Source organism: Equus asinus, chromosome 20 (genome assembly GCF_041296235.1).
Source record: "Equus asinus isolate D_3611 breed Donkey chromosome 20, EquAss-T2T_v2, whole genome shotgun sequence".
NCBI lineage: Eukaryota > Metazoa > Chordata > Mammalia > Perissodactyla > Equidae > Equus > Equus asinus.
The window spans coordinates 94,595,909-94,608,045 of record NC_091809.1 but is presented as its reverse complement, the minus strand read 5'-3'; the positions used below and the strand labels follow the sequence as shown (position 1 = coordinate 94,608,045).

Here is a 12,137-nt window from a genome sequence, read left to right as displayed (position 1 = left end):
ATACAGTATTTGTCTTTTTCTGTCTTATTTCACTTAACATAATGCCCTCAAGCTCCATCCATGTTGTTGCAAATGGCAACATTTCATTTTCTTATGGCTGAATCATGTTCCAGGGTGTATCACATTTTCTTTATCCATTCATACATCGATGGACACTTGTTTCCATATCTTGGCTATTGTAAATAATGCTGCAATGAACATAGGGATGCATATATATTTTTTTGAGTTAGTGTTTTTGTTTTCTTCTGATAAATACCCAGGAGTGGAATTGCTGGATCATATGGTAGTTCTATTTTTAATTTTTAGAAAACTCTCCATATTGTTTTCCATTTTTGTAACTATATATGGTGATGAATATGAACTAGATTTAAGGTGGTGATCATTTTGCAATATATACAAATATCAAATCATTATGTTGTACATCTGAAACTGGTAAATGTTAATTACACCTCAAAAACAAAAAAAAGGAAGGCCGATCCTGACGTGCTGGCTCCAGGACAACAGAGCTGCTCTGAGCTCCCGAGGGCAGCGGAGCCAAGCAACAGGCCAGTCAGATCCCCTTTGTCAGAAGGGCCTGGCCCTTCTCAGTGGGGCATTCCTCACTCCTTGGTCATTTCTGTTATCTCCAGGCTCCAACTGTGGCCAGAGGGCAGCTGTGCATGAAGAAACCGCACAGCGGCTTCTGACGTGAGCAAGGTGGCCGGGGGAGAAGATTGCTATTCTGCTAATCTGAGGGCACACTCAGGAGAGACAGCCACAGGAAGGTGGAACTGACTCCAAAATTGCAATTGAGGACGGCTTCTGACGTGAGCAAGGTGGCTGGGGGAGAAGATTGCTATTCTGCTAATCTGAGGGCACACCCAGAAGAGACAGCCACAGGAAGGTGGAACTGACTCCAAAATTGCAATTGAGGACGCGTACGTAAAAGCGCCTCTGTAGCCACCCCCGAAGCCGGCAGTGAAACACCAGAGAAGTCTCTGTCCACGTGAGGTTAGGTCCTTCCGTGCACAGCTCTCGGTGGGGCCATCTACTAACGGCCTTTGTTTAGTTACTGCTTAGTTAAGTGGGTGAATAGTTGGAAAACCCTTAGGAGTTTTGTCCTTCGGGGATTAACTAACCCCCCCCTCGAGTTCTATGTGCCATAGTGGGAAAGCAGGGAGAGGGGAGAGAAGGCGTGGGCTCTAGTGTGAACCTCACCGTTACCAGCTCCGTGAGCTCCTGAAGCTCAGGCTCACAGCCTTTCAAAGGCGGATGTCCGCCTCGCCTCCTTTACAGTGACACGAGTCCTACTCCCATGGCCTACGACACCCTCCTTTAACGCTCCATTTGGCTCGTCCTTTGAGTCGTCTCAGGTCTCCGTCCTTCAGGAAACCTTCCCTTGACTTCATCCTCCCTTGTGCTCCCACAACCCGCGCAAACACTGCCCCATTTTTCACACCAGATGGACAATGAACTTACCTTCTCCACTAGATTTTGAGGAAAGACATTCTTTCGGCATTCTCATCGCCTGATACAATGCATTTAACACTTACTGACTATATTAATTACAGCTCTTTCACAAACTGTACAGGGCCACATAAAAGTATTACTCAAATTGTTAATCACTGAATTATTGAAAAGGAAAATCATACTAGTCACTTAGTTTCCTTGCATCTTTATAAAAAAACCCTCCACAAATACAATTACAAAAGTTTTGGGTAAACAACCTTTGGCTTAATTCATGGTCTTCCAAATATTTACATAGTTTATTTATGCTAAATTTTCATATACAAATGTACTGAGCAAAAAAAAAAAAATGACACAAAGTTACCCATAAAAGTTGGTAAAAGAATTTTATTATGTGGCTTCGGTAGGTCTTTGCATTCTACTAGCAGAGGAGCATTTTCCACACCTTCCTCAGCCTAACAAGTTCTCCACTTGTGATTTTACTGACGCGGCTGCAGTGTCACACTACTGAGAAAGCTTCCTTTTGTTTGTACTTTGGTGCAATTATACAGTAGATACCTCTTCCTCCAGAAAATAAAAATATTTTCCATCTAAGCTTAAAATGGAACAAAGACATTACTACCAAGTTTCTTGCACAAACTGGTAAAAGATTGCAATAAAAAGCAAAACAGTACGCTGCCTAACATACAGAGAACATGAGATGGCCACAGTTTCAGTCAAACCTTTGTAGGAATGCTTTAGCCTCGGGGGTTATTTCCACTGCAATTTTCACATGTGACAGGCGGAATTGTACCATAATGAAGAATCGTCACACTCTTCATTTGCTCAAGAGACTCAAACGGACTCTAGCACAGGAGGGTCTCTTGGGGTTTAGTAATATACAAACCGATAGAAAAAAAAACTGCCTTAGGAAAAATTTCACAAATGTTTGACTAAACATCTGAAACGTTTTTATCACAGCTTTCATATATTAAAAAAGTTTCCTCCGAGATGCAGCTTATTTATGAAATAAAACCTAGTCGCTCTCATCTGACCCGTGTTCCGAGCCCCGATCCGAGGCCTCGTTGTTGGATCCCTCTGCTTCTGACTCATTTCCAGAGCCCCGAGCAGAACCCTCATTGTCAGAGCCTCTCTCCGAATCGCGATCGGACTCGGCACTTGGAGACGCAGGCCGAGAATCCACCTCCGACCCTCCGGAGCGGCTCCTCCCGGACTGCACAGACTCGTTGTCAGACTGTTCGGAACCCGAGGGCCTTCTCTTTCTGGACGGCTGGTCACTGTCTGAATCCTCATCTGACCGCTGTCTCCGGGGCCTCCGGGGACTGCCGGCCTCGCTGCCAGACTTGTTCTGGTTCTCCTCCGAATCGCTCTCCGAAGAGGCGTGCTTCTTCCGCCGCTCGCCCTCATCCGAGTCGCTGTTGCTGTTGGCGTTCCGAGGATGTCTGCAAAGAGGAGCACTGGTTAGACACCGCGATTCTGCCAACGGGGACGTTCACCAGCAGAGAACGTGCTTTTTAAAGGCTTTTAGTGTTCTATTTCTTGACCTGAGCGGTGTTTATACAGGTGTTCATTCTGTAATGCTTGTGTACTTTTTCGTAAATGTGATATATTTCACAATAAAAAAAGATTAAAAGGAAAAAAGAATAAGACACTTTAGCTATAAGAGAATACAAGCTGTGCAGGAGGACTCTTAATGGGTTTTATCAGGCATCATTCGTCAGATGAAGCATTTCTCAATCTCATATATAAAGTTACGAAAAGGAAGGGATATGTTTATCTTTATAAACAAACTCAGAGCACAAGCGAAACCCGGGATCTCACTCGGCTGCAGAGACTGAAGAATTAGCCCTCTCCCAAGGCTGCTGCCCCGGACGCTTCCCTGTCCTGCTACCCTCTGTGCGGCCAGACACCTGAGGGGCCAGTCGCCATGGCGGCCCCGGACTCGCGACTGCAGTCGCGCCCTCCACACGACCACGCTTATGGCGGGAGGCCGGGCTGTCCGCCTTCTGCAGCTTGTTCACTTTCTCTCTACTGCTTGTCAGTCGATGGGGGAAAGGGAAGGGGACCTGTGCTTACACTTAGGATGGTGGTGGCGCCCAGGGACTCTTGGTCTCCTGGAGGCTCCCTTAACCACTGCGACAGCTGCTCACCCCCAGAGCTTTGGAGAGGAGGACGTACTCCTCCTCTGGCCTATTCCTCAGTTTTGGTTCCCATGACAGACACTCCAGGAAAGGAACATTAAATCCTACGGGGTTCAGTCTAAGAAGGGTGAGGGAGACGAAACCTACTGCTCTCCGCAGAAACAAAACACCCCTGCAGACTGAAGAAAGGCTTTTTGTGCTGAAATCGGAAAGAAGAAACTAGACACACATTACGTAACTCAGGTCACTCTGAGAATGTGAAGAGCGACTAAGAAGAGGACACTGTATATCCATTCTGTATACATACTAAGGGCCAGGGGCCCCCTGGGATCCAATTCACTCCATTCCGTTTGGTCCAATAAGCAAATATTTCACGACAGTCAGGACAAAATGTAACTGATACAAATGGCTCAAATCAACTCGGCCTTGAGCTCAGGTATAGGTTTGGCAGCAGCCCAGCTTCTCACACTGGACCTTCCTGCCTACACATTTAACACTGCTCATTCTAAAAGCACACATTCCATTACTCCGATCGTGCATGTCGCTAACCAATGGACAAGCTAACATCGCACAAGGGCAAAACAGCACTTTAGGGAAAAGCAATCCCAATTTGTGTCAGCCAGTGTCTTCACAGGAAAGAGGACCCGCAAATCTTTACAGACAGTTCTCTCTAACCCCCACCTACGAGACCAGCTCACCACCAGCACCCTTCGCCCCCTCCACACGCTAACCTCTCAGCTCTCTGTCACCTAGGACCAACCAGGACTCTCTATTCTTCTTCTAAGGCTCAACTCAAACAGCCTTTCTTTTACAAAAAACCTTTCTTACAACTCCTCCCAGCACCCCAACTCCAGATAAGCTGTGGTCCCTGGAGAGCAAGAGATGGAGAACTAAGAGGGAACACTTAGCCTGCTGTAATGGGCTTTGGTTTATCTGTTACTCGCCACTGCCTCTAGAGCATTAATTCCTTGGGGGCAGGTCTACGTTTTTCCTCTGTATCCTCAGCACTTAGCACGCTCTCTCATAGAATGGACGTTCAAATGTCTGGTGAATGAACGAATGAAACGATGGCCATCAGAAGAAGGTGATGGAGCCTAGTATTCAAGAGTTCTAGTCTAGGAATCCAAATGGGAGACACCTCGATCTTGAGAGGCAAGTTTAGGACATGTAAAATCAAATACTGCTTCCCCAGGAAGGCCGCGAGCTAAATTTAGCGGAGTACTGGACTAGAAGTCTAGGCTGAGTCCTCACGGGGCAGGGAGAGCTGAGTCACCACGGCCCAACAAGGCACAGAATGGTTAAGTGAGTCCCTGTCTCCACGTGACCAGAATCAGGCTGCTTGTAATACTTGTAGTCAGTTGACGGTAGTGTAGCAAAATGACACATTTCATTTAGGAGGATGTCACCCAAGAAATTTCAGCTACTATCCATGAAGAAATGAGATTTCAAGTAGGTTTTCTTCTTTGAGGGACAAGCACGTGGCAGGACAAAATGACAGCATTAGAATAAGATGCATGCTATGGTTTCTTTCAGCTTTAAGATTCTAAGAAGCTGGAGAGAGGACATTTTGGCACAGTGGCACTCTCCGTTGTCTTTCATTAGAAGAACAGACCAAGGGAAAACTCCTACCCTTCATCAGCAATTTTCAGTTTATCCTCATCTGAAGAATCGTCGCTCGATGATATTATGGCTTTGGATTTAATTTTTCCCTTCATTGAAGGAGGCAAACGTTCTGGCTTGGGCTAAAGAAGGAAGATCAAACATAACAGATTAGCCAAGACCCTCACGTTAGGACAGCGTGTTAAACTGGGTTTGCTCTGTAATGATACAATCAAACAGCAACGAATAAACCCCAAGAACAAGCATCTGTGCTTGAAGAAGCTGCCGGGAAAGCATGTATTCCAGCACGCTGCCGGCGTTTATGCCTACGGGGGCAGAAAACCAGTGTTATAAACTTACAGCCTTCTTCTTCTCTGCCTTTGGCGGACGGCGCTTTTTCGGTTTGGGGCCATTTTCAGTATCATCATCATCAGATCCTTCTTCTCCCTTCGGAGGCCTTAAAAAGTGAACCCCAAGAGAAAGCTTGTCAAGATTCGCTTGTGCCTGTAAAGTCTAAGACTACTCTGTCACCAAAACATCATTCATTCCAAACCCCCTTCTCCGTGAGTGCTGTCCTCAAGCAGACTGCACACTCCTCCAGGGCAGGGCCACAACTCACTCTTACTGGCCGTGGCTCAGGAGTCTGCAAAACCACATACTTAATGCAGCGTCCGCCAACTAGTTCCGTCACTGTTGCGCCCTCTTATTCACCTCAACTCAGCCTGACTCTCACACTTGGTGGAGTGACAGAGGATGTGAGAAAAGACCCAGGTCCAGCCCTCAAGGTCTTCCCCTCCTCTTGCTTTCTTCCTGATTACTCATTCCAGGCCTGCTAAAGTCCTCTCACAGCTTCGATTCCACAGCTCTGTGTTTGAATGAATTCATTAGGTTCTTTCCCAAGTAGAGCCAGCCAAGGGCTGGGAAGAACGGGGCTAGTTAGACAGCGGACTGGGGGTTCCTGGAGAGGAAAGCGCTATGAGACAGGAAGAGTGTAGGCGCAGTGCCAGGTGAGAGATGGGAAGGGCACCACTCATCTCAGCCGTGGGTGGCTAGGAGGGTTAAATGGCCCTTCTTTCACATTAACTCACATTTTAGACATCCGGCAAAACCACGAGGTGGGCATCACTATTACCATTTTATGGAGGGGAAACTGAGGCTCAGCAACTTTTCTATGATTGCATATGGACAGTTAGTGTGGACATACGAGGTTTTCTCATTCCAAATTGCATATGTTTTGCAAAAGACACAAGAAAGGCAATTATGACTAACTCGGAGCCCTCAGAAGGAAGCTGCGGAGATTCCCAGTACTCAGGGCCTTCTGCAGTGGGGTCTAAGGATTACAGCAGGAAGTAAGGGGACCAAAGGCTTCACTGCCTGAGAAGAGCAAGTGATTACCAGGTGTTCACAACTTCTAACAGCAGAAAGATCCAGCAGGTGAAAGGTCTTCTGCCCCCTTTATCAGGTTATTTCAAACACACTGACGGTTAATACCTTCTCCGCTTCTTCTTCTTTCTCTCCCCACCCTCCTCTTCTTCGCCTTCTTGTTCACTACCACTGCCCTTTCTTCTCTTCTTCTTTTTGGATATAGGCAGGTCGTCATCGGTGTCATCATTGACAAATTCATCAAACTCTCCTCCCTTCTTAGAACGCTGAAATCCAAACAAGACCACAGTCAGTTCTTTGCTGGCTGGTGGAATGTGGCCAGAATGCAATGGGACAGAAAGAGGCCATATCCTATCAATCATCTGACAAACAAAGGATCTTTTCCCAAGTGACAAGGAAGAGGTATTTGGTGAGGCCCGTATTTTAAAGACTTCTAATTGGGATGAGTGTCTCAAATGGCAAAAAACATCAACTACTTAGGTCGCTACCACGTATAATGTTCTGAGCTAACACTGGAATGTATTTCTAAATACTGGATGCCATTTACAGCATTCTCTGTGTTGGAAGACTATCCCTTAGTAAAGGAGGAAGTCAAAGCTAAGGACTAAGTACTGAGAGAATATAACCAACTGTCTTCATTTCTGAAGGTCACAAGTAGGGACTGGCGCCCTGAGTGTTAGCAGCGGTCCTGTCTTACCCGTCCACCACCTCCGCCTCTTTTCTTTTCTTTTGTTGCTTCAGTCTCTCCAGTAAACATAAGAATATTTTTGGTCTTCTCTACGTACTGAGCCCTCTGTTCCAAAAGTTTCTTTTGCTCTTCCTTTTCTCTGAGACGTTTCTCTTCCTATGAGGAAAAAAGAGTAGAAAAAACATCATCAAAATGTTCTTATGATAAAAACGATCATGGCTACCATCAGAAGGACTTTGTTTTTAACATACAAAGTATACGTATGTACACAATTCTTTATTCAGTATAACTGAAAGTACAGTACATACCTGTTCTTTAAGAAGCTTCTGCCTTAACAGTTCCTTTTCTTGCTCTTGTTTGGCCCTCAACTCCCTTTCTTCCTCGTCCTGTTTGCGTGCCCGAGCCACATGGTACTGGGCCTGGCTCAGTAAGTCAGAGCATTGCCTAGAACAGTTCAAATTTAGAGAAACATGAATGCAACTAAGTCTACTTTCTGTTCAAAAACTCAGAGCTTGTTTTCCTTCCACAAATTAAAAAGTCTGAAGCAGGATCATTAATTGATATCTATGAGTCTTAACTAGCAAAATTAGCTTCTCACAAGCCATTCTGTCAACTATGTTAAGTTTCTAAATTAAAAACATCTGCTCAAAGCACAGTTAAAAGATTTCCAACATTATCTTCATATGTGACTCAAAGAGCCAGGAATCATATCTTGATTCTGGTGAAACGGCTGATGTTACTGAAATAGATAGAGAAGTATTTTCCCACACAACTTAAATACTTGTATTAACTCAATTTTGACATATTCCCAGAAAAGACTCTTAGGAAAAAGCCTTGGTCCAGGCTGGGGAGTCCCAGAGAGGAGTGTGAAAGACTGACCCCTGGAAGGCCAGGAACCTGTCCACCACTGTGTCACTCTGTCAGCCCACATTGGTAACACTGCCTCACCCAAAGTCACCTTCCATAAACAGCAACATTACCTGGCTTCTGTAGCAGCGAGGGCCAAATCGAATCTCATTTTATCTCCCACTTTACTCAAGTAACTGAAGTATCTAAACGGAATGAGAATATAAAATACTTACTTAAAAAAAGATTATAATGAAATAGGCTCTTTAGATTTTTAATCTCTTGTACAAAAAGTCTGAGAAAAGGTTACATATTGACTTACAAACATAAACATATTTAATACATGAAGGGCTGCCATCTCAAAAGGAAAATTACATGTGCAACTTACTTAAAAAAAGATTCTCATCAATATACATATGTTTAATAAAAGACAAGTTCATTAAGAAAAGCAAAGTTATATTTAATGTTATCAGTAAATTCACAAATAACCAAAAATCAATTCAAGTGATGAATATTTACTAACCCCTAAATTTATTAAACACATGAGCACAGAGGTTAGGGGGCTTAGGCCACGGAAGCACTTACAATCTATCAGGCAAGGCAAGAAAGGCTGAAACAAGAATTCAAATAAGGTTGGACCAAATCTGAAGAGATGTCAGGTTTTAATTTCACCACACACTTAATTACCAAATAAATACTAGAAAGTTACATGAATTTTGAGCTGTGTTGAATAAACTTATTCAATATACAGAGGAAAGGCCTTAATCTTAGCTCAATGAAAATCAACATTCCATGAAGACACATTGATGTAACAAGTAAAACCAACATAAGTCGGGTCTAAAAATTTCAAGTGTGTAAAATGCCGGGTCATATTATTGTCAGATAAACGAAAAATCTAGGGCAAGTTTGCAAAGCTAGCTGGCCAGTGCTATGGGTCAAGCTACAGGATCCAAATCTGGCAGGATTCTGGCTATGGTTTGGCGCCACCTGGTGGCAGCTGTCTGCTTTGGATTAAAAACTGCTGGAATGATTCTAATGGAGAATGATTCCCTTTAGAGGAAAGGGATTTTCAGCACCTTTTGAGACGTGGGTTTAAAGAAACAAAGCATTTCAAAGGTTGTTTCTACAAAATCTTTACCTATGTGCAAGCTCCAGTTCTTTCACAGCATTAAGTACTTCCTTCAGATTACTCTTTTCATCTTTCAGGACAGAGGTAGCTAATCTTTGTAGGACCAAGGCCACATTAAACATAAGAACTGTATCGCTGGGTGCCACATGTCTAGCCTATAAATAAAAAACAAAGCAAATCTTTCATGTGAGCTAATGACATGAAAAGGATTTTAGCCAACTGGAGTGTTAGGTATGCGAACATGCATAAAACAGAATAAAAAAATACCATGCAGAACAGAAATGAATGAGAGTAACGAGTTCTCTTTTTTACCTTCAGCAAAGTTTGCTTGCATTCCTGTAACTTGCCACACTTGAAGAGGGCCCGGGCCAAATAGAGCACAACTTCAGTGTTCTGGTGCTTATAGAACTTTCTGAGGCAGTTTTCATACTATAATAAAAGAAGTTAATTAAAATAACAAGGATTAAGTGATATTGTCATTTTGTAACAAAATTTCAGGTGATTTTAGAGTTATGTGAAAAGGTATTTCATCCTTTGGATGGTTAAATTCAAAGAATAATTTGAGAATGACTTTTGACATTCACCAGGATACATTTTCAAAACATAAAAATCTGATCATTAAGAAAAACTAGATACTCAAAATAGTTTTTCCATTTGAAATCTGGACCACCACTGAAAGGATACACAGATGGGAAGACCTTTTCCTTTCTTTAGCAATACCATCTAAAATCAGCTTACTGACAACTTGTTGGAAGTCACACACACAGCTCCTTCGGGTTATACTCTCTACCACCTTTCTTTAGGACTGGTGGAACCGACTGGCAATGAGCATAAGGCTCCCAGTCTGGCTGTTAACTTTTTGGTAAAACCAATACAGCAATACTGGTGTTAATTTTACCATGAATATGTCACTTTTTGATCATGGAACATATCTTGTCACAGGTAAGATCTTTTTCATGGAAGATGGCTAGACAGTTTTCCCCTGAATATGCCTAGTAATTAATTTGCATTTTTAAAAGGCAATATTATCATTTTGCAGACCAGGAAGGCCTACCTCTGAGACTACCATATGCAATCTGGGTTCTGTAAGTCCTTGTGACTAGTGCCTTTCCAATGTTCTGAATATGATAACAATACCCATCATTCTTAAAAAAAGGTTAACCACTTCCCAGAGCCTGGCCTGCTCTTTTCTTCTACCTTTGGTAAGAAGCTTGTTTTTTCTCACCATGATATTTCCCATAGTGCTTAAGAAACTTTTTTACTTTTTAATATCCTATAGATACCGAATATGACTCTATTTTTTTTTTTTTTTTAGGAAAACTAGGCCCTGAGCTAACATCTGCCACCAATCTCTCTCTTTAATGAGGAAGATTAGCCCTGAGCTAACTTCTGTGCCCAGGTCTGCGCCCAGCATCCGAACTGGTGAAGCCCAGGCTGCTGAAGCAGAGCGCACAAACTTAACCACTGTGTCCCACACCAGCCCGACTATGACTCTTCTACTTCAAGTTCACGCACTCAACAAACACGTAAAGCATAACAAAATCCTACAGTCATGAAAACTTATCCTGATGGAGTTTTTTCTTTTTCTTTAAAAAATGTCATTTAACCTTTCTGAAACTCAGTTCTCCCATCTGAGAAATAAGATAAAACAACCAACCAAATACTAAATCCTACTATCTTCTGGGCACTCACTGATAGGCTGGGCATCTCAGTGCCAAGGACTTTCCACACTGGATCCTCACAAAATCCTGTACGAGTAAGGTACAATTATCTCCATCTGAGAAATAGTGAAAATGGCTCAGAGAGGATGCCCTGTGCCCAAGGCATGTAATTAGTGGTGGAACCAGGACTCCTCTGTCTGGACACCAAAGGCTGGCCTTAACATTATACAATTATAAACCTCTGAATAGACACAGTATCACAAGAGATAGCACGCAGCTCCATGACAATGGTTAAGAAAACGTCTGCTCAACAATGAACATGATATAAAAATATCCTGAAAGATAAGACATTACCATCTGAACGGCACTGATATATTGCTTTTGTTCCACATAGATGTGTGCTAGGTTCAACCACACATCACTGATGTCTGCTGTGGCTTCTCTGACTTGGGCAAATACATCACGAGCTTCACGGAAATACCCCTTGTGGGCCAAAACAGCTCCTAAAGTTATAAAAAGGTTCACATTTAGGAATTTTCTAATTGTAGCCAGGAAAACAGTAAAAGTCCTGTTTTAAAACAACTACTTTTAATACATTTAGAGAGAAATTCTGATCTACAAACATTCCTCCAAAAGCACGCATTGCACAAATCATTAGGGACATCCAAATCTTATAATCACCAATGCCGTTAGCAGCATACAGATTCTTTGCATCATTTCTGAGTACTTGTTTGTAGATAGCCAGAGCACGATCTTGATGACGCTTTTCCTATAAAAAGAAACAAATATTATTTAAAAAAAATTCCAACAAGAATCAAACAAATATAAGGTTTCTTTTAAAGAGACAAAAAGAAATTACCTTTTCTCGATCTCGGGTGGGCTGATGCAAAGTTTGGAGCCAGACATTGCCAAGGGCCAGCATAGAATAAGTGTCACTCTGCGTAGATGGTTGTTTTAATATCCTCTCAAATTTCTTCTGGCCTGGACCCCATTCTTGTTTTGCCAAATGAAGATTACCAATCAAAGACCAAGCATCTGGATGGTCCTGAAACACACATATAAAGAGAAGCAAAATCTGTAATTTGGATTCAGAGAGCTCAACTGTCTTTCACCATTAGCTGATTACTGAGGTTTATAAGCTACATTTACAAGTGTGTTTCAAGCTGAGAGTTGTGATGGATTAGTGAGTTTTAAAACCAATTTAGTGTGTAGTTAGCAGCAGAATAAATGGAATACAGTAAAAA

At 42.9% G+C, this 12,137-nt stretch overlaps 1 protein-coding gene across 1 annotated transcript in view; it reads right to left on the bottom strand.

Annotated features, from left to right (window-relative positions):
* Window positions 1-1,815: 1,815 nt before the first annotated feature.
* The window catches only part of CTR9 (CTR9 homolog, Paf1/RNA polymerase II complex component), a 28,888-nt gene continuing 18,566 nt past the window's right edge, over window positions 1,816-12,137 (bottom strand). Inside the window, exons 14-25 of the mRNA XM_014844179.3 lie at window positions 11,753-11,938; window positions 11,575-11,662; window positions 11,248-11,396; window positions 9,545-9,661; window positions 9,242-9,387; window positions 8,238-8,309; window positions 7,566-7,701; window positions 7,267-7,413; window positions 6,678-6,835; window positions 5,547-5,643; window positions 5,217-5,329; window positions 1,816-2,888 (exon numbers count right to left, since the gene is read on the bottom strand). Coding sequence (XP_014699665.1) covers window positions 2,462-2,888; window positions 5,217-5,329; window positions 5,547-5,643; window positions 6,678-6,835; window positions 7,267-7,413; window positions 7,566-7,701; window positions 8,238-8,309; window positions 9,242-9,387; window positions 9,545-9,661; window positions 11,248-11,396; window positions 11,575-11,662; window positions 11,753-11,938 — 1,836 coding nt within the window. The 3' untranslated portion in view covers window positions 1,816-2,461. The remainder of the gene's footprint in view (window positions 2,889-5,216; window positions 5,330-5,546; window positions 5,644-6,677; window positions 6,836-7,266; window positions 7,414-7,565; window positions 7,702-8,237; window positions 8,310-9,241; window positions 9,388-9,544; window positions 9,662-11,247; window positions 11,397-11,574; window positions 11,663-11,752; window positions 11,939-12,137) is intronic.